This window comes from Pygocentrus nattereri, chromosome 19 (assembly GCF_015220715.1).
Source record: "Pygocentrus nattereri isolate fPygNat1 chromosome 19, fPygNat1.pri, whole genome shotgun sequence".
Lineage (NCBI taxonomy): Eukaryota > Metazoa > Chordata > Actinopteri > Characiformes > Serrasalmidae > Pygocentrus > Pygocentrus nattereri.
The window spans coordinates 15,531,595-15,559,424 of NC_051229.1; the positions used below are offsets into that span (position 1 = coordinate 15,531,595).

Genomic DNA, 27,830 nt, shown 5'->3' on the forward strand with positions numbered 1-27,830 from the left:
AGGCTGTGCCTCATTAGAGCAGCAGCAGCAGCAGTGCCTCTCCCAGGTCGCGTCCTGTTATTACAACCCTAATTCCAATGAAGTTGGGATGTTGTGTAAAACGTAAATGAAAAAAGAATTCGATGATTTGCAAATCCTTTTCAACCTATATTCAGTTGAATACAAAGACAAGATATTTAATGTCCAAATGGATAAACTTTATTATTTTTTGCAAATATTCACTCATTTTGAATTTGATGCCTGCAACACGCTCCAAAGAAATTGGGACAGGGGCAACGAAAGACTGGGAAAGTTGAGGAATGCTCAAAAAATATCTGTTTGGAACATTCCACAGGTGAACAGGTTAATTGGAAAGAGGTGAGTGTCATGATTGGGTATAAAGGGAGCAACCCTGAAAGGCTCAGTCGTTCACAAGCAAGGATGGGGCGAGGTTCACCACTTTGTACTTTGAGCAAATAGTCCAACAGTTTAAGAATGTTTCTCAATGTGTAATTGCAAGGAATTTAGGGATTTCATCATCTACAGTCCATAATATCAAAAGATTCAGAGAATCTGGAGAAATCACAAGTAAGCAGCAAGGCAGAAAACCAACACTGAATGCCCGTGACCTTCGATCCCTCAGGCGGCACTGCATTAAAAACCGACATCATTCTGTAATGGATATTACCACATGGACTCAGGAACACTTCAGAAAACCACTGTCAGTGAACACAGTTCGTCGCTCCATCTACAAGTGCAAGTTAAAACTCTGCCATGCAAAGCGAAAGCCATATATCAACAACACCCAGAAACGCCGCCGGCTTCTCTGGGCCCAAGCTCATCTGAGATGGACTAACGCAAAGTGGAAAAGTGTCCTGTGGTCTGACGTGTCCAAAATTTTTTTTTGGTCGTGTCCTCCGGGCCAAAGAGGAAAAGGACTGTCCGGATTGTTATAAGCACAAAGTTCAAAAGCCAGCATCTCTGATGGTCTCCCATTGAAAATGTGCATTATGAAGCGCAAGATACGACAACGGAGACCCTGGACTGTTGAGCAACTGAAGTTGTATATCAAGCAAGAATGGGAAAGAATTCCACCTACAAAGCTTCAACAATTAGTGTCCTCAGTTCCCAAACACTTATTGAGTGTTGTTAAAAGGAAAGGTGATGTAACACAGTGGTAAACATGCCCCTGTCCCAACTTCTTTGGAACGTGTCGTAGGCATCAAATTCAAAATGAGTGAATATTTGCAAAAAACAATAAAGTTTATCCATTTGAACATTAAATATCTTGTCTTTGTAGTGTATTCAATTGAATATAGGTTGAAAAGTATTTGCAAATCATCGTATGCTGTTATTTATGTTTTACACAATGTCCCAAATTCATTGGAATTGGAGTTATACAATATATTGTGAAGGCAATGCCCATGCATAACAGTAGAGTAACGCGTGGATGATTTTGATGAATAATCTTCAAGTAATGAGCATTTGGAGCAAACCATAAAAATATGGCTAAGAGTACTTATCAGTTTATCGAAATGATCAACAATAGTTAGGAAATCTATAAGTAGAATTTAGAGGGGTTTTTTGTTTCCATTGTATATTTGAGAGTTCTGCGCTCCGATCCGTGATCTGAAACTCCAGTCCTGGCTGTACAGCAGTGATTTGCTGGTGAGAGTGAGTGACACACTGGAATGCTCGTACGTAGGGAAAACACCATCAGAAACAGGATTTTTCATTCTTAATTATGGGTAAAATATTTTGTTGTCATGAGGTCTTTTCACACCAAATCAAACCACTGACACCTTCACATCAAGTCTGATGGACAGCTTTTTCGAGGAGATCCACTGACTCACAGGAGCTGAAGCTCTGCTGAAGCAGTGTTTGTGTGGGGTGGAATTTGAGGCTGTGCTTCAGCTCAGAACATTGAAATGAGAAAACGGCAACCACAAGACCTGATATGAAAGATGACATTGTTTTAATGGTTTTGTACGTTCTTCTGTAAAATTGGTGTGAAAAGGTCTTACAGCTTTGTCGTAGCCCACTGTCCTAGATACAGAGCTGTTGTTTTAATAAATGTTTTAAATAATTCAAAATTGCTTTCAAAATTGCTTATCACATACTAAAATAAAATGCGCTTTAATGAACAAAAGCAAGCTATACATAGTCTTTAAAATATTCCAAAAGACAGACAAGCAGGCCTTTGAAAAGACTAAAAATAAACAAGTACAGTAATATGCAAAATATCCCTACTCAAATTTCGTTTTATGTTGATTTTGTAAGTAGCCAACTTAACATATTTACATAAACACATACATCAGCATGCTGTTTCTTACTGTAAGACTAAGCAGTAGTGTAAAATAAGCAGTAACTGTTGATGACTGACAATTTATAGCAGGTAATATTCAATTTGACCAAGTTTAATTAAGAAATCGACAAATGATAATCATAGTGATCGTAATGTTTTTATTTGTAGTTTAAGAAGATTTACAAGCTTTTTAAACCACTTTAAGCTTCTTAATATGTCACAGTATATGTTTCCATTGTGGAAATGTGTCATGGTGCTTTAGTGCTATATACAGCCTGCCCTTACTGCTACACTTAGATGGAAGGGGAGGAAGGGAGGAATGAAAAAGAGGAATAAAGAGAGAGGTGGAAGAGTGGTTGTGGGTGGTGGTAGAGAGGGGGTGGTGAGATTAAAGAAGTAAGGTGTATTCGCTGTCCTTTATAACTTGTCCAGGAAGTTGTCCAGCTGGGGGATGCCCTCTTTCAGGCCTTTGCGTTTGCGTGTCTCTGCAATGATCTGGAAAGGCTTAGAAGTGGGGTCTTTGGGGTCACCTGGGAGAACCTGCCAATGGTCAAACACACACTGAGGAAAGGCTTGACCACCTGTGTTGGAGCGAAGATCAGCTGTGAAACCTGGAGATACAGAAAGAATTGAAGGAGAACTGATTAATAACCATGTATTACCATTTCATGAATAAATAGTAATGCTTAAGGAAATAAGAGCTAGTAATGATGGCAAGTTTTAAATATAAAGCAAAACCTCAACAGAGCAGTCCAATTTTATAGCTTATAGCTTAGCAAAATAAAATCAAATTTAGAAAATCCCCCCTTATCCCAAATGTAGTCTGACATGGTGTCTACCTTTTTCTTCTTCAGGTTTGCACCAGAGCTATGAGGCTAATGTAGCTAACAAGTAATGGAGGCTTATGCACACCAATTAGCATTTAGTGCAAACTACAAAATTAAGTCATGAGACACTTGCATTAAACCACACTGTGTTGTTAAGTAATCTTGAATAGACAAATGTATGGATAAAAGTCAGACTTGCAACCTACTTTGTCCATTTTTATAGATTAAGTGTCTGACACCACTTAAGCAAGTCTTAATCTGAGATTACTTAACAACTCATTGTGGGTTGAGGAAAGGTGTACAAGCTACACTGCTTGATAAAAGTTTTGTAAATTAGATTTTTTTGCCAACCTTTCACCTAAACAACGTCAATGCACTTGACATTGAATATCAGAAAAACACTTTCCCAAATAGGCCTTTTAACTGTCTACTGCTAGAATAACTAACTGCAAGTGCATCTCACTCACCAAAGGACTCGTTGACAGGCATGTAGGCCTTGACGACAAACATGGGCGTCCCCATGACCTGAGCCTCTTCAAACACATGACCTCTCTTCCTGTTCAGCACACCATAGATACCCCCCACCACCTGTTCTGGGCACTGTGAGGGGAAATCACAACATGGTATCAGAAGACCCCAAAACACCAAGTAAAAGCGCACACTCATATCACACAGCAAGAGAGCTAAAAAAAGAAATAACTGGCACTCCATTACTGGGGAACATAGAGAACCGAGTGCTAAACTTGGGCTAACAGATATCCAGAGAACACGAGACTATTAAATAGTGATTAATTACTATGACATCAATAGAAAATAATAATTACTAGGGACTAATAAGGTACCAGAATCTCCATAGAATGCACTAGTTATTGTATGTACAGCAATTTGTAAATCTATCTGAACTGTATTTAAACAAAAAAAAACCCTACAAAGACAAGATATTACCTGTTTCACTTTATTAGTGTCATTGTTGTTTGCAAATATACACTTATTCTGAAACTGACACTGGCAACACATGACAGAAATGTTGGGACAGGGGCAATTTAAGACTATGTACATTGTGAAATTAATGAAAAAAAATCTTCAACATGTGATACAATCATGCTGGGGTATACAAGGACCATCAAAGAAAGACCTAGTCTTCTTTGACTCTTTGTGTTCTCTAGGATAAAAGGAGCATCTCGATTATTACCAGTGTAAAGTTCAAGAACCAGAAAATATATCATGATATGGTGGTGTATTTGTGTCAATGGCATATGTAACTTGCACATTAATCCTGAAATATACACATACGCAGCAACATATGCTGTCTGACGTCCATGATAACAACAGGATGGCTGTGTAACCAGAGCGTGAGGCTGCTAAACTGACCTGCCTGCAGTCTAGACCTATCTCCTAAATAATGAAAGAATGGAAGGAATTAAAGTCCCCAAACTATTATTAAGGACAGGCTGTTAAAGGCTTTTAAAAGGAAAGGTGATGTAACACAGGGGTAAACATGCTCCTACTCAACTTTTTTGCAATGTGTTGCAGGCATCAAATTTAGAATGAGCACATATTTACAAAAAACGATAAAGTTCATAAGGTAAAACATCATATTTTGTGTTTTTGATTTTATTAGCATTTCACATACTGTTCCAACTTTTTTGGAATTGAGGTTTGAAGTTGCTGGGGACCAGTAACTAGTTACAGGACTCCACGGAAAGCAATAGTTACTAGGGAGTACCTCTGACTCATAAATGCACCAGATTTATTGAAGTCTTTAACATATGCTAACATATGTCTTGGTTAGAGATTAAAAACTTTTAAGCATATTAGTTTAAGTCATTGAAACAGACCTTTTCTATGTAAGAGTATGACACTGACCTGGATCTCCACCAGGTAGACTGGCTCCATAAGCCTGGGCTCAGCGGTCAGCTGGCAGGCGTACAGCACCCTGCGGGCAGTAGGAATTATCTGACCCCCACCACGGTGGATGGCATCGGCGTGCAACGTCACATCATGGATGTCGAAGCGGATAGCACGCATGTTCTCCTCACATAATGCTCCCTGCACACAGCAAAAATTGAGAAAACAAGGGAATTTACACTATAAAACCCCAAGAACAATTAAAAGAACAGTTCTATTGGCTGTTTTAAACAATACCAATAACTTGGGATTTTTGTAATAACAGCTTCCATTGGTTGTTACTTATATCAGCCTCAAAGCTCCAGTGAAAAACTAAAGAAGAAACTTTAGATGCCAAACATATCTTGGCAGATCAATTACATCGGTGCTAAGGGTGTAAATACTGTAAAATAGTGTAAAGTGCACATTTAATTTCCTATTTCAAACAAAAGTCTAAAAAAGTCTGCATGCTGTCTGCCAGAAAGCTCCGGCTGAGATGAGTAAAATTCAAGAGGGGTACTCCTTTGATTTACAGTATTGCACCTGTAGGAGGCACTGTTGTAAGTATGAACTGCTGCAACGACACAGCAAAGGTTCCTGTTCAAACTAAGAATTTTTCATGCAGAAATGAATTTTTCATGCAGTCTGATTACTAAAAAACAAATGTAAGGAACTTATTGAAATTTTTAAGTACTTACCCAGTGCCAAACTAATGTGTATAATCTGACTTGATATACATAAGTCAACATTTCCATTTATTATCTAAATGTGTTTTACATATTAAAATGAAATCTGTGCAGGTCTCAGATACTGTGGTAAGGGGTATCCATCAGCTTATCAGCGTGGTGCATGATTTTTCTTCATAGACCTGACAGTACTACCAGTAAACACTAGAATGAGATTTGAACTCCTGCTGCAGCTCAGAGTTCCTCTTCACTACCCTGTCTTAACCTGCTGCACCACTTGGGGGCAGGGTACAACATGCTTCTTTCTATATAAAGGTGCTGCTTTGAAGATGCTCAAATGCACAAAAAAAACAGACATTCCAGTCCTAGTTTGGCAAAAAAATGTTCATTTTACCTCTTACCTCAAACTCTATCCATCAGCCAAGACATGTTTGATGTCCAAAGCTTGCTTCTTTAGTTTTGCACTGAAGCTACAAGGCTAATGTCAGCTATGCCATAGAAGAACTACCTTTGGTTCCTTAAATAACCATGTTTGTGAGTGTGAATAACTTTTCAAAGATTTAAAAAACTTCACATTATGCAAATGTGCTACACTCTTATATAAAAAAGGTATCAAATAGCTTCTTCTTAACAAAGCCATAGAAGTACCAATTTTGGTTCCCCAAAAAAACTCTTGAAGAACCTTTTTTATAATTGAGATATGAAAGCATGAAGAACCTTTTTAAGGTTTATAGGACTTCCACATAATGTAATAGTTACAGGAAGAACCCATAAACTTTTTTTTACATCCACAAATCTCTTTTTAAAACATTGGTTTTAGGGAACCAAATGTGGTTCCCCAGTGGCTTCACTCAAAGAACCCTTTGTGGCACCTTTTTACTACATCTAGTGTAATTGAGAAAATCCAAAAATCTATTTAGCGAGATGCTAAATAGCAGCCATACGCTTCCATTGTTTGTTAGGTACATTACCTTGTAGCTTCAGCGCACAACTAATGAAGCAAACTCAGACGCCAAACGTGTATTGGCTGGTTAACTATATTTGGGGTAGGGTGGGGTGGGGTTGGGTGTACTTTTGATTTTTCATTAAACTATCACTTGAAGATAAGAGTTGGAATAAAATAAGTGACTTCATCCACCTCACCTCCTTGGTGGCCCACTGGAACCCGGCCACCACACTGTCTTTGATCTCATTGAGGTACTGGACACCCTTGGTCACATCCACCAAGACGTTGGGTCCAGTCCCGTCTGGCCCGAAGCACCAGATTTTGCGAGCCTCGGTAACTTCCCATTCGTATTTGTCAGCCAGGTAACGGGCGCGGGCCTTCAGCTCCTGCCTGGCCGTCACCTCCCCCTTCTCTATGTCCTCAGCCAGGCCGTCAGGGAAAGGCCGAGCCTTCATGTACAGACGGTTGTGCTTGTTTGGAGATTTGGACAGACACATCTGATCTGACTCCTCACTCACTGTCTCTCTGTAGGACACAACCGGGTCCGATTTCTGCAGTTCAACAGAGAGGTAGGGATTTAAGTGACAGGGTATGCTTTCAACAAACCATTTTTTTCTTCTAATTCTCCTCTTATCTTTTTACTCTTTATTAAACTGACATGTTCCTTTAATGTTTGTTCTTTTTTGATATAAATTTTTTCAGTCACTAACACTGTAAAGCACTTTGGGCTGCATTCGTGCTTGGATGGTGCTAAATAAATTAAGTCATTATTACTATTATTATCATCATCACTGATGTTATTTTTCAAACCAAAGCACATGCAAACTTATCACTGTTTACCTGTTTAGTATACATACAATACTGTGCAAAAGCCAGAGACCACCCTTCATTTATTTCATTTCTATTCGAAACAGCCATTAGGAACAGGTTATTAATTTTTAGGAGATGTTCTTGAGGAGATTAGATATAAGATAATTAACCTGCATACAGAAGGAGAAATAAGTGAAATGAGGGTGAAAAAATATTGAAAGATACAAATAAAATGGGACTTTTAACAACTGTGCATACCTGGTAGATAAATAAAACTTAAAGCTTTCATTTTTGAAAGATGAGAAAATCAAGCTCCACTCTTGCTTCAGATCTAAAAAATACCCCAGGTGTTTTTGTCCATCGTTCCATTGTGAGAAGACAACAGTGCTATGAGGATGTGTAGCTGTCAACCAACTTCGAAGACTGAACTTGGGAAGTGTTGAAAAAACCTAAACAGAAAGGAAGCTGTAGTGACTGCAAATACTAAATATTTAATACTGAAATAATTGTTATATTTGGTTATTTTATTATTTATATTTAGTTATTTTATTCCAGAATTCATGTACTTTTAATGTACTGGCTGTTTCACTGTAAATAAATGAACAGTGGTCTCTGACTTTTGCACAGCATATATATATATATATATATATATATATATATATATATATATATATATATATACACACACACACACACACACACACACACACACACACACACATATAATATATAATATATATATATATATATATATACACACACACACACACACACACATATAACATATAATATATATATATATATATATATATATATATATATATATATATATATATATATATATATATATATATATGTATGTATACACAACAAAACATTACAGATCAAAATGTTATAGATATTATAATGATCATACAGGAACATCCACAAAAAGCTGATCTTTGTGGCACATTGACACATTCTTATTAGTGATGTCTATAATTAAGTCAATAGAAACAGATGCAAAATTATCAAAATGATTTGTTAAACACTGCCATCTAGTGGTGCATGTCTTTAACTGTAACCACTGCATAGTGCTGATAGTAGATAAGTTGTTTTTATCTTCTGCACCCTCACTGCCAATTTCTTCTGAAAAGCAACTACAAAACTACATTGTGAGTCACCAGAAAGCCCTATTAAAAGAATCATTCTACTATGAGAAAACAAGCCCACTTCCACTTTAAGAGCTTTATCTCCATCTTCCTCACTTTGAGTGGAATGCATGCATGGTCCTCCTCCAAGTCCTTTAGGCAGATCTCCAGGTGCAGTTCTCCAGCTCCGGCGACAATGTGCTCTCCTGACTCTTCAATGATGCACTGCACCATGGGGTCAGACTTGGCCAGGCGCTTCAGTCCCTCCACCAGTTTGGGCAGGTCAGCTGGGTTTTTGGCCTCCACTGCCACACGCACCACAGGGCTCACACTGAACTTCATCACACGCATGTTGTGCGCCTGTTCATATGTAGTGATGGTCCCTGTTTTAACCAGGAACTGGTCCACACCCACCAGGCCTACAATGTTCCCGCAAGGCACGTCCTCAATGGGCTCTACATAACGCCCCATCATTAGGATGGTCCTGCAGAGGAGGAGAGTGACATAGAATGTTAACATAGATTGGATAGATGCCTGAGTTACATAATGGGTTACAGATGCTTGTCCATGTTCAGGTCCATGTTCCTTCCCTTCTCCAGCTAGCACATGGTAAGTCATTTTATGTCTGTTTTTTCTATTTTAATAAAATGTTGTAATCATGTAATAATAAAACATCCATAATTATGTAATTACAGAAAAAAATATAAGTAATCATGTAATTACATAATTATAACACATTATAATAAATGATAATAAATTATGCAATAAATCAATTTTACATTTGCTTTACACTCTGTGTTGACAGGTTCCAGTCTGCATTTAAAACTTCTTTTTGCCATCTGTTTAGACATCAACAACTGTCAAAACAGACAATCTTCCTACAAATTAGGAACACTTTATAATAAGAGGCCCCATTAAATGGCTACTTAATGATTATCAAATAATTTGGCAATGATAATGATTTTAAAATTGTTAAGTATGTATTAGTAAGTGCTACCATTTGACTTTACAATTTAGTGAAATGAACCATTTAATTAGTGATATACAAATAATTAACATTTTTTAAAATTATTTAGAAATGTAATCATTAACTAATCAATTATTAAGCATTTACTAAGTTTCACAAAAATGCTTTATAATAATTCTGAATAAACTGTCCATGTCCTATTTTAAGCAATTGAGTAGTTATTTACTGTTTTACTACTTTGTGATACAACTTTTATTTAATGCTTAGTTGATCATTGTTAAGTGGCTAATATATACTTTTTTAAACATTCATTTTCATCAACTTGTCACCAACTATAAAGTTGTGACTTTTTAATGTATTTATTGATTTATGAATACAAGTAATTTTTATATAATTTCTTAAAATGTAATTGCATAATTACATTACAATATTATAGTAAAATTGTCAGTAATGTTACCTATAACACTGTACTTACAATAATAATCGTTTTAGCTAATTTGAATAATAAAATCATTATATAGGTGCTATAAATTGAAATTTTTGAATTTGTATTTAGCAGAATGTCTATTATTTTCAATGAGCTATGAGTGAGAAATAATTTTGCTAAAGTAACTTTTAAGAGACGTAGGCTGTAATCTTCCTTGACCCAATTTCATTACAAATGTTAATGGATTCCCTCATAAAAAAATCTAGTTTGAATGAAAGTCTGATGAAAAGTAATGCCTAAGAGACCTAGGCCAAACATTTTTTCCCAAAACAGTACTTCAGTTCTGAAGTTGAGATTGTACTGACCTCTGGATAGGTTTGATATAGAGGTCTTCTTTCTTTCCTGGAGTGAAGTTTGGTCCCATGATTCGTACTTTCTGCCCAGTGGACACACAGCCAGAGAAGACGCGACCAAACGCGTAAAATCTGCCTTTATCAGATGTGGGCACCATCTTAGAGATGTACATCATCAAAGGAGCTTTAGGGTCACAGTTTTTAATTCCTGAGAGAACAAAAAAAACCCAGTATTGTAATAGTAATGAGTATACTTTTGCTATCATTTTGTTAAAGCACTTGTTTGACAAAAGATCTAATCTTGGCCCCTCCCAGTCATCCATGTGCTTTTCTTTTGCTTCAGTCTTCCTTGTGTTTTTGTTTACTTGTCCATGTGCTTTCAATGTTTTGATTCTTCTCTGTCCTGCCCCCTTGTTTCTTGACTAATTGTCACCACCTGTTTTCCACCTGTGTCATGTTAACCATCGTTATCCCCGTTGTATTTGAGCCCTGTGTTTTCCCTAGTCCCTTGCTGGTCTTTGTTTGATGTGTAGTCCTGTGTTTCTGTTAATTATGTCTGTACCCCGATCTCTCCATGTTGGCTCCTTGACCCTGGACTGTTCTGACCCCGAATCTGGATTTGCCCCGAACAATTTCATCAGTCCAAGAAATACTGTTCTAAGCATTTGTCTGCTCTGAATACAATGACAACATGAGCCTTTGGGATATAGGTGTAGATTTCTGATTGAGGTGCTAGCATTCAAATGTTTTCAGTGAAGTAGCTCTAAAGCCACAGTTACATCAGACTATTGCCTCGCTATTTTCTTGACTATTCGGTGTGGAATAAAAATAAGGCAAGTATGTGCAGTCCAGATATGGTGACGTTTTGGAGTGAACATATTGTTTGGTGAAAGGCTAACTTTTTTTTAAAAAATGTATTCACTGCGAGCAACAAATGACATTATCTTGAATGAAACAAAGCTCATCTGTTTATTTTCCTTTGAGAAAGAAAGAATAGAGTAACTTGTTTTCTATTGTCTCTCTGAGGCCTACAAATTTGCAGAGTTAAAGTTTGCCTGGAAAAACTTGTGAAGTGAAAGTGACTTTCATTACTTTTTAAATATGTTAGCCTCGTAGCTCCTGTGCAAAACTAAAGAAGTAAACTTCACACACCAAACATTTTACTTTAAAAACTTTACTTTTTGAAAATTTACTTTACATGATTTTCCACTTCCCCAAATGCAAGAGATGTCTGGTGTCCAAGTTTTGCTTTTTAAGTTTAGAACAGGAGTTACTAGGCTAACGGTGCTGACAAAAACTAGAAAGAAATAGGCACCAAACATTCATATTCTTGCTTTGAATTAGACCGATAAACTACACGAACTTGTTTAAAAAAAATTAAAAGATTTTGTAAAATGGCAAGGATAACCCTTATTTACAGATTTATGCTAAAATTGAAACTACATTATCTTATGATTTCCGGGACCATTCCTCTTTCAAACTCTGGGAGGCTGGGGTGCAGTGATATGTTGTAAAACACCACTATGCAAATACATAGTGTTACCACAGTAACACCTAAGGTTGCTTACTGTAAGAGATGTTTCATTTTGAATAATGATAAATCAACAAAAATTAGGTGTTGCGTTCCATTTTGCAAAAACACGACAAAGAACATCTTGTCTGTGTGACCTGAACTAAGACCTGAATGCAGTTTGAGTTGGTAGAGAGAAGCACTGGGCATGTATTTAAGGAAACAGTTTGGGTGACTATTGGCTTAAAGTTTTAGTTAGCAACGTTAGCCTAGTAAAGAAGTAAAATTTTGACATCAAAACCATCTTGGCTGATTGACTGCATGTGGGGTAATTAGAAAATGATGTAAATTAGATTTTTTGCAAAAGTAATCCTTTATCATAACAGATTGATTACAAAGAGCAATTCAGCTGACAGTGAACCAATAAACACAAGCTTGAGAGAATCTCTCTCTATGTCTCTCTCACTTTTATGTGTTAGCAGGCTAGTTACACAGGCACACATCATTCATGTTGTTAGCATCACATGTTAACTCCAAGAACTGTTATAATAGACGAGCCATACCCATGGCAGCCTCATCATCGCCAGGCCCCTCGTACAGCAGCTCACAGCGATATCTCTGTGCAGTGACAGGTGAGGGCAGATGGATGGTGATCATCTGTAGCAGAGCCTCTCCAGCAGGCAGCCAGCGGCGCATCACAGCTTTCAACAATGGCTTGCCCTCCTTATCCCGGTCTTCCTGATCCAGCTTAATGTCCAGCTTCTCTATCAGCTTAGCCGTCTCCTCCTTCTTAAAGTTCATGATGGCATCAAATACCTGGGGAAAACAAGGATATAATGATATCATTCACACACAGAAGTACAGTACTAATCCAAAGCCTGGACCAGCCAACTACACAGTAACATATGGAATTACGCAGAAACCAAAAGAAATAAATTAGTTTTCTATTTCTGATCCTCTCTTTGTTTTGATGCAGCTTTACATAATTATGGAATTCTCTTAAGCAGCTTCCAAATGAAATGCTTTTCCAACAACATCTTCATACATTTAAAAGTTTGGGCACCCCTGTTCAAAAACATGTATTGTTGATTTTCTGAGTGGAAAAAGGTAACACATTCTCCATGGAGAACACAATTCTGTACATTGTAATGCACAAAGATGAATGCGGAATATATTCTACTGAGAAAAAATAAAACATAAATTGTGGCCTGTGCAAAAGATAACACCTTTTAAATTTTACATGTTATGTTAAACTCAGCAAATTAATAGAAATTGGGCACTAAAAGTAGCAGACAAATGCCATGTTTAAGTTTGTTTCCTGTAGAGAATGTGTCACACATCTCTCCAGTGTAATTAATAGACACAAAGATAATACCAAAATCCTTTTTTCCACCATAAACTAACTAATTAACCCTAACTTGTCTGCTAGTACACTTAATGATGATTTATCTTCTAAAGTCGGTGAAGAGTTCGCAATTCATTTTCAAATAAAATAGACCTGATACGACAGGGTGTAGCTTTTTGATTGTGTGCACAATGATGTTTCAACTATTGTAAATTGTTCTCTGTCAACAGGTGTTTTTCCAGATGCTTTTAAAACTGCCCTGGTGAAGCCTCTGCTAAAAAAGAGTAGCATGGATCCTTCCATACTAAATCATTTTAGACCAATTTCAAACCTACCTTTTCTAAGTAAAGTCTTAGAAGAAGTTATTTTCAAACAAATAAATGCATGTCTAATATCAAACAATTTATATGAGAAGTTTCAGTCAGGTTTTCATTCCAACCATAGTACAGAGACAGGACTGATTTGCGTTATGAATGACTTCAGGCTCAGCACTGATGCACAAAATTGGTTTTATTAGATCTTAGTGCAGCCTTTGATACCATTGACCACAAGATTTTAATCCAGCGTCTTGAATGCTGGGTTGGCATCTCAGGCACAGTTTTAAAATGGTTTAAATTATATTCAAGTAACAGACAGTTCATGGTTTCACTTGGAAATCATTTGTCAAAAAGATTTCTTTGGAGTCCCTCAAGGTTCAGTCTTAGGGCCTTTGCTTTTCTTTCTGTACAGGCTACCTCTAGGTGATGTCATTAGGAAGCACAGTATAAATTTTCATAGCTATGCTGATGACACCCAGCTATAAATTTCTGTTCCTTCTGAAGATCAAGACTCTGTAGACAGACTAACCAGCTGTGTGTCAGATATTTCTCAGTGGATGTCGCAAATTTTTTGGTTAAATCATTAAAAAACTGAAATATTGATCATTGGTACAGAAACTCAGAGAAAAATGATTTATGAGAAACCTGGTTCTTTAGCTTCATACACCAAACCTGAAGTGCAAAACCTGGGTGTGATCTTAGACTCCGAGCTGTTTTGTCCTGCATGTAAACACAGCCACTAAAGTAGCTTTTTATCATTTAAGAAATATCGCTAAAATTAGGCCTTTTCTCTCTTAGGGCGATGCAGAGAAACTTGTTCATGCGTTTGCTACAAGCAGACTTGACTGCTTTATTGCTCTTCTCACTGGACTTCCTAAGAAAACTATACATCCCTTACAACTCGTACAAAAAGTAGCAGCATCCTAACAAAAACAAAAAAGAGAGATCTGATCACTCCAGTTTTGAAAGAACTGCACTGGCTGCCTGTATCATTCAGGACAGATTTCAAGGTTCTGCTACTAGTCTTTAAAGCTCAAAACAACCTAGCACCTGCTTACATCACAGAGTGTCTGTCTGTCTATGTTCCGGTACGTAATCTAAGATCTACAGATAGTGGCCTTCCACAGACACCCTCTGTAAAATACAGAAAACAAGGAGAGGCCTCTTTCAGTATGCATTATGCATCTAAACTGTGGAACTTAACTCCACCTTTTATTAGACAGTCAAGCTCAGCGCTCACTTTTAAGAAGCACCTAAAACGTATCTCTTTAAGTTTAATTAAAACTACGTTTCATGGTGTTCTTGTAATTTAATTTTTTTCATTTCCTTCCGCTTCTCTTCTACAACCCCAATTCCAATGAAGTTGGGGCGTTGTGTAAAACATAAATAAAAACAGAAAACTTCTTTGGAACGTGTTGCAGGCATCACATTCAAAATGAGTGAATATTTGCAAAAAACAATAAAGTTTATCTGTTTGAACATTAAATATCTTGTCTTTGTAGTGGATTCAATTGAATGTAGGTTGAAAAGGATTTGCAAATCATCGTATTCTGTTTTTATTTATGTTTCACACAACGTCCCAACTTCAGTGGAATTGGGGTTGTATAACTATGTTTTATCACCTGTCTGTAAAGCACTTTGAGCTGCCACTGGCATGAAAAGTGCTAAATTAATACATTTATTACTATTATTATTACTTTACTAAGATAATTAACAAAACATGTAATTTGACTGAGGGATGTACTTTTGCATACTACTGTATGCTAAGACCTTGTCAGCTGCTGAAAACTACTTATTAGGTTGCAGTACACAGCAGTATACAAAACAGACAGTCCTACGTGTACCCTCGCTGAGCACTTTATTAGGTATACTTGTATACTTGTAACTTGTATCTACTCTCCATGTCAATTTTATTAACTCTACTTAACATATAGGCAGACTTTGTAGTTCTACAATTACAGACTGTATTCCATCTGTCTATTTACAAAATTTTTTATCATAGTTTTACCCTGTTCATCAATGATCAATACCCCCAAAGGACCACCACAGAGCAGGTATTATTTGTGTGGTGGATCATTGCACTGCAGTGACACTGGCATGGTGGAAGTGTGTTAGTAAATGTTGTGCTAATATGAGTAGATCAGGCACAGCGGTGCTGCTGGAGTTTTTAAAACACCTCCTTATAACTGCTCCTTATAACTCCTTATAACTGCTGGATTGAGAATAGTCCACCAAACAAAAATGCTTACCAACAGCATCCAACATGGTGGAGGTGTGTTAGCACACACTAACATACCACCACGTCAGTATCACTGCAGTGCTGAAAATGATCCGCCACCCAAATAATGCCAGCTCTATGGTGGTCCTGTGGTTGTCCTGACCACTGAAGAACAGGGTAAAGGGGGCTAACAAAGTATACAGAGAACCAGATGGATTACAATCTGTAATTGTAGAACTACAAAGTGCACCTATATAGTAAGTAGAGCTGATAAAATGGACAATGAGCATATAAATAAGGAGGTGGTCATAATGCTATGCCTGATGGATGTAAGAAAAGTGCTAATCAGCTAGTTGAAGGAATTACAGGGGTTATTTCAGACTATACTGATTATGTTTCATAATAACTCCAATATAATGAGACTCACTAAGAGTCACTAAGGGCACTGAGGACAGTGCAAAGAATAAATTAACTATTCCTTTTTTGTACAGGATGCTCTGCAAAGTGAAAATGTAAAGTAGCAGATGCTCACCTTAAAAATGGGATCGAGGATGAGCTGGGCAAAAGTGCGTGGCAATTTTTTCCCATCAGGACCAGTAGCAGTTTTACTGAATTTTCCAACAGCTGGATCAAAATACCTGACAGAGAGTGAGAACAAGCAAGAGAAAGAGAGAGAGAGAGAGTGAGAGCAAGAGTGTGAGATGTGTTTCCAATTCATTTGGGTAAGTAAGGCATATTGTGCCTCAAGTATTTCTGCCATACTTGTATTGTTTTAGAAAACAAAAAAGTCAAACTGTCTTTTATTTAAACAGACCATATGAAGACTGTCATTATCTTTTTGTGAATACAGTCTTTCAAAATGTGGCTGTTTTTTTGCAGATATCTGTAGGTTTGCAACCAATATGGCTTTGCACATTTCAGAGTTCTAGATCCCATCATTGAACAAAAGCTCACTGACACCATTGTAAGATGAACAGACTTGATGCTTTCACTACTGTGTTTACAGTACTCTTAGTGCAGTCTGCTTGGAATTATTCTCCAGTCTTTGATGTTGTGCTAAAAGTGTTTTTTCTGTGAAATAAATTTCAGTTTGTTGAACACTTTATGAAGTAACCAAAAAACTTAAGTAAAGTTTATAGATGGTTTAATGCTTAAAGGGTCCAAAAACTTTTTGGCGCCACTGTATGTGTGTGTCTTACCTGTCCCCCCACAGTTTCTTCATCATGTCCTCCACCTTCTTGCAGCGTTCTACGGGCCCTAGCTGGGCTTCACCTTTTGCAGCGAACTTCGCCACATACATTTCAGCAAACTGCTTCAGAGAGAAGGCCCAGCCATGGAGACCAGAACCAAACCCTACTGTCCCCACCACTGGGTCAATCTGAGACAGAGAAAAAGGAAGAATTAGAGTCTGTTCAGATAGCAAAGATGATGCACTGATATTAACTGTAACTATATAAGCTTCTATTACTTGTTAGTTGCATAAGCTTTGTAGCTCCAAAACTAAAAGCTTTACCTATCAAGTTAGATTTACATTCTCTACTTTTGTTTGACACTCACCATTACTTACTATTCACTGTACATGATACATACATGGCTAATAAATGACTCTGATGTGAATCTAAATTCATATAAATAAACCCTAACACACCCCAACACTCTCACCATGATGTTGCCCATGGGTCCACTCTCATCCTCTCCATACGTGGAGATGATGACATTGACATTCTCCACGATGCGCTGGAAGGTTTGATAGAGCTCCTCAGGCTCCAGCTGCAGTTCCAGTAGCGCCCGGTCCATCTTATTCATCATCAGCAAGGGCTTAATACGCTCTGCTATAGCCTGCCTGAGCACCGTTTCCGTTTGCACACACACCCCTGAGGAGACAGCAGTATCGATTAGGAAGGCTGCATTAATCCCTTAAAGCCTAAAGGCATGTATGTGGGCCACATTTCAGTTTCTCTCTTTCATACAGTACTGTGCTGAAGTCAGAGACCACCCTTCAGTTATTTAAATTCCAGTTAAAACAGTCTTTAGGAACAAGTTATGCTTTTTCAGAGCCAGGAAAAAAGCAGTAAACAAACAACAGGAAATTACACAGAAACCTCAACAACTGAATATCAATTTAATTTCAATATTTAGTGTGTCCACCCTTTATTTTCATTACAGCTTCCATTCTTTTGGGGGAGACTTGCTTTCAGTTTTTCAAAGAAATCTGTAGAAATATTTTTTTCACATCTCCAAAGTTCAGTCTTAGAAGCTGGCTGTTGTTGCTTCTGGTTTCTGGGTCACCTGATCTAAGTAATCCCAAAAACATTTAGTAATAATGAGGTCTGGACTCTAGGGTGGCCAGTCCATTGAGATAACTTCTTTGAATGAAGACCCATAGTGTTGAGTTGTCTTCTCAGAGTGAAAGGATGGACAAGATCACTTGTGGATTTTTCCAGATTTGAAGCAAGAGTGGAGTCTGATTTTCTTCTTTAGGTACTGTTTATCTGAAGGCAACAGTTTTGGTGGTATCTGCATCTTTTAATAATTCCTTATGCAAATTGATTATCTTAATCTCCTAATCTCATCAGAAATATCTCAAACAGAAATATCTCAAACAATACTTTGCTTGTAGAAATAAAATAAATACGATAATACACAGAAATGAATAATTTAACACAAACAAATGAAGAGTGTCTTCCAGTGTAATTAATGCAAAGTTCATATGGGATTCCTTTTATTGGTGTAAATTATGGTTGAAGTCTGAAGATTTGCCGATGGACTACATTTACAGTAAGGAGAAAATGGATGCATGTGGCTCTTACCAGACACACAGTCCACCACGACGAGTGCTCCGTCAGTGACCCGCAGGGCAGCTGTCACCTCTGAGGAGAAGTCCACATGTCCGGGTGAGTCGATCAGGTTGATGAGAAATCCTGAGCCATCTTTGCTCTGCTTAATGAAGGCCAGGTCATTATCATTCAGCTCATAGTACATAGAGATCGCCCTGCAGAGGGAGAAAACACACTGAGCTGAACAGCCAAGTACAGTCCTGACTCCCATATGTTCAGACCTCAGACACGGGGACAAGTTGACTGAAACGTTCCTTATAATTTCAGCATGAATGAGTGGATCTACAGTGGTGTAGCCAGAACCTTTTCAATGGGGCAACCAAGTTAGGCCTGGCTAATTTACTGGGGTGGCAAACTACTGGGAAAATAAGGTATGAGGTAACACTACAAGAAAATAGTATTTGTCTAGGTAAAATGCAACGCTACTGGAGCATTAGCAGCACTGGATTCACCTTTGATGAAGTCTAGCCTCCATCATTAAACACAGATGCATTTAGCTTAACAGTATTTGGCTTACATGATAAATAACCAGTGTTGTGCCAGTTCACAGCTTTTCTGAACTAGTTCAAGTTCAGTTCATACATGCTCAAAGTGAACAGTTCACGTTCAAAGTTCACAATTTTAATTCTGAACTAGTTCAAAGTTCAGTTCAATTTACTTTTTTCGTGAGATATTCAAATAAATACTTTTTTTCACGCTACAAGCTAGAAATCACTATACGCTCTTTGAAACTGCTCATTGTAGACATTTGCTCACGACACTGCAATTGTGGGTTTCTTACCAGGTGATGAAACTTGCAGCAGTACAGACAAGGTAGACCAGTTCTATACTTAGTGCAATTAAATCTACCAGCATTTAATTAAAAAAAGAATATATAATATGAAATATGTATATATTATTTGATATATATGATATTATATATACATATGTGTGTGTATGAAATGAGCAAAACTCTTGAATGAAGGTAATGAAGGCAAAACTCAAAGGCACAAAAAACTTTATTTTTAAGGAAACTGCGTATCTTTATGGTTGATACAGTGATTTTCAAGATGTAACTTTGTGTAAGATGGAACTTTATGCAACTTTAGGTAGGTAACTTCAACTTTCATACAGTATTTGGTGACCTTTTCAATTCAGTGCTGGGGACATGATCTACAGGAACAGGCTGTTGGCAGTGTCATTTGCGTTGGGGTTGGCAGGGGGTCTTTTTCCTCCCTTATGACCCTCGAGGGCGTGCATATATGCATTCACACTGGATGGATGTTTTAACTCAACGTGCAGTTTCAAAAATCGAGAAGGACGTTGTTGATGTCCTAACTTGTTTTTGCTGCGCGGTGGACATATCTTACACAGAAAGGTAAGATTTTTGCCGTCGGGGTCTTGGTTTGCAAGAGTGTAAAATTGTTTTAAACGTTCATAAGGAGAATCGGTGTCTGTCTTCGTGCCATCACTTCCACTAGCCATTTTTTTTTTAATTGCAGCGCTCTCTCTCTCTCTCTCTCTCTCTCTCTCTCTCTCGCTCCTCCAGCCCTCCACACTCTTGTCGTTGCAGGCTACGCAGCGTTGCTATGCCTACCTCAGCCGGACACTACGTTGCCCGCAATGCATTGCGCACACAATGTCGAAACCATTTCTGTCTGGTGATGCATGATTTAAGCGGCACCAGCGAGAAGACAGGAGGGAGGAACTTTCTCTCATTGCGTTTCAAAAGAGAAAACAGATGTCACTCAGTTTTCAATGGAAAACAAATTCCAACGTGATGTCTGCCGTTCATGACACATAATGTGAACTAATTCACGTTCAAGTTCTTTATTAAAAAATGTGTTGCGTTCAGTTCAACGTTCACGAAAAAATGAGCGTGTTCAATGAACGCGTTCTTTTGAACTCGTTCACGCACAACACTGTAAATAACAATGTTACTATACAATAGTCAATTGTATTGTAACTTATTTTTAATTGTTCATCTTGCCATCGCATACTTCATATAATGTAGCTCACAGAGCAGCGCTGTTAAAGTATACTGGGCAAATTATTAGTGTGGTCTATGAAAAGTTAAAAAATTCTAGCATTATTTACCACTTAACCACATTTTAAATAGAGTTTCACTCTGGTGGTACTGAAAGTGATTTTACCCTGTTTTCAGTTATGTTTTTGTGAAATGTTTAGTTCCTTGTACTACTCATGTTGCAATAATCTATAATCTGTACAACATGTAATGATCCTCAATACTCTGATGCAAAGATTTTTTGAGGTGATTTTGAATGCTTTCCTTACATAGAAAGCCAATGTAAGCTGCTTTCTTTAGCAAAATAAACAAGCACTAAAGCAAAACACAGTAACCTGTGACAGAATATATGAATTACATCACGGCAAAACTAGAGGAGGAAAATTTGTGAATTAACTTTATGTTGGCTTGACAAAGTCAGTGCCATGAAATCCCAGGCAGTTAGTAAGGTTTTGCTGTTTCTAGGTTAACCCAGGTGGTTGCTAAGCCATTACTACTGTATCCAGGGAGTTATTAAGGAACCATACCACATATGCAATCTGTCCTGGAATTATTATTTTTATATACTTTCTACAAACCTGCATTGTTCCATGGTTCTAGCATGAAAACAGTAACCCATGTAAATGGTATAAAAATGCAGGAAATAATAACATGAACAAGTCAAGCCAATTTAATATATCTGAAAACAAAATATGTGAATAAAATACTTTGAGCACCTATTGCCACATCTGCAGAACATGTACCACAACACAATTATTGCTGACACTGGATGTTATTCAGTGCTACGCACTGCAGAGGCGAAGATGATAAATAGCTTGAGTCTGTTGACTTAATACCTAGAGCCCAGAGACTGTTTTTATATTCTAGCACTGCCCTTGGCTTCTCAGTGTATAGTGTTCTGCTGACTTAAAAGGACTCATTCCAAAGATACCAGCACAATAAGCTCTCTAATAACTTTCACTTGTTTCTTGTTGAAGGAATATTACAATGTTTTCCAACATGATCTTCATCTTTTACATCTGTAGCACAGTTAGCATAGACTTTCCTGTATTTAATAAAGCAACGGAAAAACAACTGGCTTGAAAAACACTCTTATAATAGAAGCCAGTGGACAGCTGCTTCTATTATAAATGTGTCCATAAGTTCCGTCAGTTTGCTTAACACAGGAAATTATATGTGGTTACTGACCGTATGTGCCGGATGCAACAGATGGTTAGCAGGTTGAAAAATACTGGAGTATTCCTGTAAAATCTTTATTTAGAAACTGCTGTGTGCCATTCTCTACACAAAACACACCATCAGTTACATCTCAGCTAAGGTGACAAAATGCAACTCAACACCCATGGTGCAGGTTTGTGTCAAATTACCAGCCAGCTCATCAGGTTAAAACTGACCAATCTCCAACAATGAGTTGTACGTTTCAACACTCACCGTCAAATGGCATGCTTTGTTGATTTTCTACATGAAAATATGTTAACAACACAGCTTCTGCGGGAAACTTAAATATGACATTTTCAGCCAATTTTTGTGCACAATTTAGAATTAATTGCTTAATTTAACATATTGGGAAAAAAAATGCAACATAACCTTTCCTTGTTTCTACGCTCTTTGTCCATTTTATCATCTCCACTTACTATATAGATGCACTTTGTAGTTCTACAATTAGTAATCCATTGGTCTCTCTGCTTACTTTGTTAGCCCCCTTTCACCCTGTTCTTCAGTGGTCAGGACCCTATAGACCCTCACAGAGCAGGTACTATTTGGGTGATGGATCATTCTCAGCACTGCAGTAACACAAAGTGTATCTTTGATTATACTTATGAATACATATGTTTTTAAAAAGACATTATACGTGCGAATTTGAAGTGGATATATGCACTGTAAATACACTCACTGGCCACTTTATTCCTAGTAAAAGGTTGGACCCCCTTTTTCTTCGTGGCAGACTTTCAACAATTTTTTGGTTTTTGGTTGGTTATTAGAGTTACTGTTGCCTTTCTATCATCTGGAACCAGTCTGCCCATTCTCCTCTGACCTCTCACATCAACAAGGCATTTTCGTCCACACAACTGCCGCTCACTGGATATTTTCTCTTTTTTGGACCATTCTCTGTAAACCCTAGAGATGGTTGTGCATGAAAATCCCAGTAGATCAGCAGTTTCTGAAATACTCAGACCAGCCCGTCTGGCACCAACAACCATGCCATGTTCAAAGTCACTTAAATCACCTTTCTTCTCCATTCTGATGCTCGGTTTGCACTTCAGCAAGTTGTCTTGACCACCTCTTCATGCCTAAATGCATTGAGTTGCAGCCATGTGATTGGCTGATTAGCTATTTGTGTTAACAAGCAATTGAACTGTACCTAATAAAGTGGCCGGTGAGTGTATATTAAATAACAAAAAACAAAAGATGCTGTATACTTTTTTCTTTCGCTGAAGCTGGCTAAGAAGGGCCATACTTCATTGTGTTATATCATTATAACTGCATTATTATCAATTCTAACACTGCAAAAATAAGTCACTCTAAAAAAAACTACTGTACATGTTTTTTATTAATCCAAGGTACAAATAATATAAATGTACCCTCACAGGTACAAAGGTTCTTTTAAGGTTCAATTTTTCTGAGGGAAAAAATTACATATTTGTACATTACCTTATGTTTTAAAACAGATCAATTAAATCATCAGGCTGGAAACAGGACAGGGTGTGTGGATTCATATAACCTACAAATATAACAGCATCAGAAGGTGATACAATTATATTTCTTAACTAAAAGTACATAAGAGACACATACCCTTGAGGGTGCTACCCCAGTGACAAGAGGGGCACCATCGAGTAACAGTTAAGTACGTTTTCTTCTGAGCGTGTTCAGTTAAATAACTACTTTCAAATAACATTACAATACACTAGTGCTATTCTCCACACCAGTTATAATCTTTCATAAATACAATTCAACTGCAGCTGTTTATAAATGTGTTACAGACTTTCATAAATGTGTTACAGCCCTTTATAAATATGTGAGAACCTTTCCATTGCATCTTACAGCAGATGTCCAATTTGTGGTGGTCCAAGTGCTGCTTACGTGGATTTGATGGTGATGCAGCGCTCCTGCTCGTCTTTGCGAGTGTCTGTGAAGCGGGTCTCTCCAGCTCGTGCTGACGCAATGATACCAGCTTTGGACACTAGTGAGTCGGTCAGGGTGGACTTGCCGTGGTCCACATGCGCAATTACTGACATGTTGCGGATGTTGGACTTCTTGTCCATGATGGCACGAATTTGATCCACTGTGAAGTTCACCTGGCAAGGAGAACAAGATGGCAGGGGAAGTAAGATCATAAACTCATGTGATCATGTGGCTTTACACATTCCAGATTCTACATCTGCTTGACTTTGTCCAAATTCATACAGGTGTACACAAAGTTTCAAACACCCCTGGTCAAATTACATGTTTTGCTGACTTTAAATGAAAACAAGTAAACACAGCTTCAGCATAGAACTTAAATATGCCATTTTCCATATATTTTAGAGCACAATTTTCTGTTTACTTACTGAGTTTAACATATTGGAAAAAATAAAACATTAAACATAAAATGTGCCAGGACAACAGGCCACAGTTTATGTATGTGTGTGTACATGTATATATATATATATATATATATACACACACACACACACACACACACACACACACACACACACACACACTATATTGCCATTGAATTCAAGTGTTCCAATCACTTCCATGGCCACAGGTGTATAAAACTACCTAGGCATGCAGGCTGCTTCTACAAACATTAGTAAAAGAATAGGTCGCTCTCAGGAGCTCAGTGAATTCCAGCATGGTACTGTGATAGGATGATACCTGTGCTACAAGTCCAGTAGTGAAATTTCCCCGCTACTAAATATTCCACAGGCAACTGTAAGTGGTATTATAAGAAAGTGGAAGCAACTGGGAACGACAACTACTCAGCCACGAAGTGGTAGGCCACGTAAAATGACAGAGTGAGGTCAGTGGATGCTGAGGCACATAGTGCGCAGAGGACAGCAACTTTCTGCAGAGTCAATCGCTACAATTAGCAAACTGCTGCAAATGCTGATATAAAACCAATATCATCACGAATCCTTAAAATAGAGCTTTAGAATCAAGTAATTTCTAACACAGAAAATAAAAAAAAAACGCATCAACTCTGAAAATATGTGTCCTGCTACACCCCCAGCAGCTGCATCTTTTAGGGGTGGGCAATGTTGAGATAAACCATGTATACATTTTTCTGAGTGTATCATGAATATTGTTAGTATTTAATGCATGTACAAGTTTGAAATTACATTTTGCTGGTTTTTGCTAAAAAGTACATTATGTTTTGTTGGTTTGTGTTAGAAAGTTAACACATTCTCTACAAAGAACACATTTCTGCAAATTTTAGTTCATCATTTTTATTTACTTGCTTAGTGTAACATATTGGAAAAAAATAAACATAAAATAGAAAATGTGCCATAACCTCTGCAAAGGCCACATTTCTGTTTTTTCCAAGTATGTTAAATTAATAAAGCATAAAATGTGCAGAGGTGTGTTCTGTGTATAGGATGTTTGAACTTATGTACACTTACAAAATAAATTAAATGTAATTTAACCAGGAATGTCCAAACATTTGCATATGACTATGTTTCAGAGGTGTGTAGAGCAGCCTGAAATGGTAACCCCTTGACCCCGTGGTTTCGTCAGGTACTGCGTTATTAATCTTTAGACTTACTTTTCAGTAACTGCTACTAATCATTTGTGAACTACAGATAACATAGTAACATAGTTCAACATATACAATGAATGAATGCTGTCAATGAATATGTAAGTTATGGGGTTAAGAGAGTGAGCAAATGGAGCACAGTACTGTACAAAGTCAAAACCGGCTTCAGAACTAGTTTCCAGTTTCAGTTCAGAAAACATACTTACCAGAAAATTACACAGAAGCATCAACAACTAAATATAACATGAAATATTTCAATATAGTATTTTCACAATCCAAGTAATCCCCAACACATTGAGTGATACTGAATGTTCTTCGCCTTTCTATTCTACTGGTCTAAAAAGAAGTTTGAGTACATGTCTACAAGTCAGTTCACTTCATGAATAAAAAATATCTCATGAGATACAGGCGATAATGTGACAGCTGAGATATTACAGGTGGACAAACTAGCTAAACATGCAGTGATCAACACTGAAGACATAGCCAGATGCTGATTAAGTAACTATTACAACATATAAGCAGCTATAAGTTGTCGATGAGACGGAAAAGTCTAGGGACATCTATGAGCATTCATTCACGTCCTTCACTTTCCTCATCCGGATTAAACTTGTGCATGACTCACGACCGGCCAAAGCTGCTCCAGCCCTTTACTTACACCACGGTTGCATCATTCACAACACAACTGACCGCCATACAAAATGGCCCGGTAAAAAGGACCAGCTGGACTGGTTGTGTGTACTGTGTACACACATTAATGTGTAGTGCATACACACTTCATCTAGAACACGAAGCTTAAGCTGGTTTCGTCTTTGCCACCATCTACCTGGAATTTTCCGTTCCACCTTAAATGGCACAGCAATTACATCCAGGCACCCAAGGCACCTGAAGGTAACTGCTGTACCATTTTAGGTGGAACGAAAAAATCCAATACAAAGCTAGCAAATAAGAAGCCAGATCTCTAAACACTGCATGGTTTAGATTAGGTGATAGGTGCTATCATCAGCTACGGGCTATAACTAGTTAAGTCAGTGCCAGAGCCCGTATGCATGGATAAGATTTCAACAAACGCCAGATATTAATCCAAATTTTGCACATATGCAAAGTTTGAGGACTCTGTTAATGGGATTCATCCTCCTGTGCTCTACCAATAGTTAACAGCTAGCTAGTTAACTCCATGTGTGAAAAAGGTAGCTATTTTATTAGCACTCAAGCTGCTAGACAACCCTGCCATTTTGTTGCCGTTGCTAGGGGCTAAGCTAGTGAGGCTCTAGTCTATAACTATTAGCCTAACTCAAGTCCGTTACGTCTGTCCACCGTGTGAAAAGTGAGGTGAAAATCCCGACCACTCACCATTTTGACAGGTGCTTCCAGTCAGAGCAACAGACGGAGCAGAGTGAAGTGCGCTGCCTTCCACTCGCGGGGACAGGCACGGAGAAAACAGGCTGCGTGAGGGGAGATGCGCTTTTATACCGAGGCGTAGGCCTCGGGCGCAACGCGATGACCGCGCGTGCGTGCGCGTGTGATGTTGCTGTTGTTGTCAGCGCGTGCCAATACATTCCTCTACAAGCTACACGGAATAAATGTCTACAGCGAGTTATGTTATATCATGTTAAAGCTTCAGAGTGGTTTCAAAGCATCGCGTGATCGTGGGTTGTAGTTAATTTACTCTTACTTGCTCATTTCCAAAGCCCGAGGGAACTCAGGTGGAACTGACCGAGGTGCTGAACGAGTCTTAACGGGCAATGCCACCGATTTTTCAAAATTTCATAACACGCATAACTCATAAGTCGTTGTATATGGTTATGAATTCAGAGTTATTGTAATGTCTCATATCAGAATTACTATAAAACAATGTTTCAGGTACTAGGCAGCATATATGTCCGCATTTGATGTAATAGCTTTACTTTGAAGTAGATTTTAGAAGCTACAAAAAAAAAATCACTGAGTCAATGGTTACGATGCAGTCAAAGTCACTGAGATCGGTTTGATGTGAAATACTCTGTTCTAGAGAAAGCTACAGTCACAATTGTTCACTGTGGTTTTGATAGGAACCAGACATCTGAAGAGTTTAATGAAATGGTTATGAAGACACTGCTTGATGAATGAAAATGTATTTTATAATACATTTTAAAAATTCATGTTTTTGATCCACTCATAGCAGAGAGATATGCGCATGATGCTTTGAGGAGAAAAAGCACTGAAAGAAAGCTTGTTTTCAGATTCATCAGTGTTTTGCCTTTAACAGAGGGTGGGGGGGGGGGGGGCAGTGAGAGAGAGAGAGAGACCCAGAGAGGGGGGGGGGGGGGGGGGCGAGAGAGGGGGGGGACGACCCAGACAGAGAGAGAGAGAGAGAGAGATAGACCCAGAGAGAGGGGGGGGGGGCAGAGAGAGAGAGAGAGAGAGAGAGAGAGAGAGAGAGAGAGAGAGAGAGAGAGACCCAGAGAGGGGGGGGGGGGGCAGAGAGAGAGAGAGAGACCCAGAGAGAGAGAGAGAGAGAGAGAGAGAGAGAGAGAGAGAGACCCAGAGAGGGGGGGGGGGCA

At 38.1% G+C, this 27,830-nt stretch overlaps 1 protein-coding gene across 1 annotated transcript; it reads right to left on the reverse strand.

Annotated features, from left to right (window-relative positions):
• Positions 1 to 2,422: 2,422 nt before the first annotated feature.
• On the reverse strand, positions 2,423 to 26,855 carry eef2b (eukaryotic translation elongation factor 2b). Its single transcript, XM_017697123.2, has 13 exons — positions 26,641 to 26,855; positions 23,631 to 23,845; positions 18,518 to 18,699; positions 17,370 to 17,581; positions 16,907 to 17,085; positions 16,240 to 16,345; positions 12,391 to 12,643; positions 10,330 to 10,525; positions 8,688 to 9,054; positions 6,828 to 7,181; positions 4,978 to 5,160; positions 3,579 to 3,711; positions 2,423 to 2,895 (listed from the first exon to the last, which is right to left on the reverse strand). The coding sequence occupies exons 1-13, from the start codon at positions 26,641 to 26,643 to the stop codon at positions 2,702 to 2,704; spliced, it is 2,577 nt and encodes an 858-aa protein (XP_017552612.1). The 5' UTR covers positions 26,644 to 26,855; the 3' UTR covers positions 2,423 to 2,701.
• Positions 26,856 to 27,830: the final 975 nt, after the last annotated feature.

What these genes read in the sequence shown, in the direction of transcription:
- eef2b (XM_017697123.2), bottom strand. An exon ending in CGATGATGAGGCTGCCATGG is followed by an intron (nt 10,526 to 12,390) that starts GTATGGCTCGTC and finishes TTGTTCTCTCAG; the next exon opens with GAATTAAAAACTGTGACCCT. An exon ending in TCCAGTGGGCCACCAAGGAG is followed by an intron (nt 5,161 to 6,827) that starts GTGAGGTGGATG and finishes TGCTGTGTGCAG; the next exon opens with GGAGCATTATGTGAGGAGAA.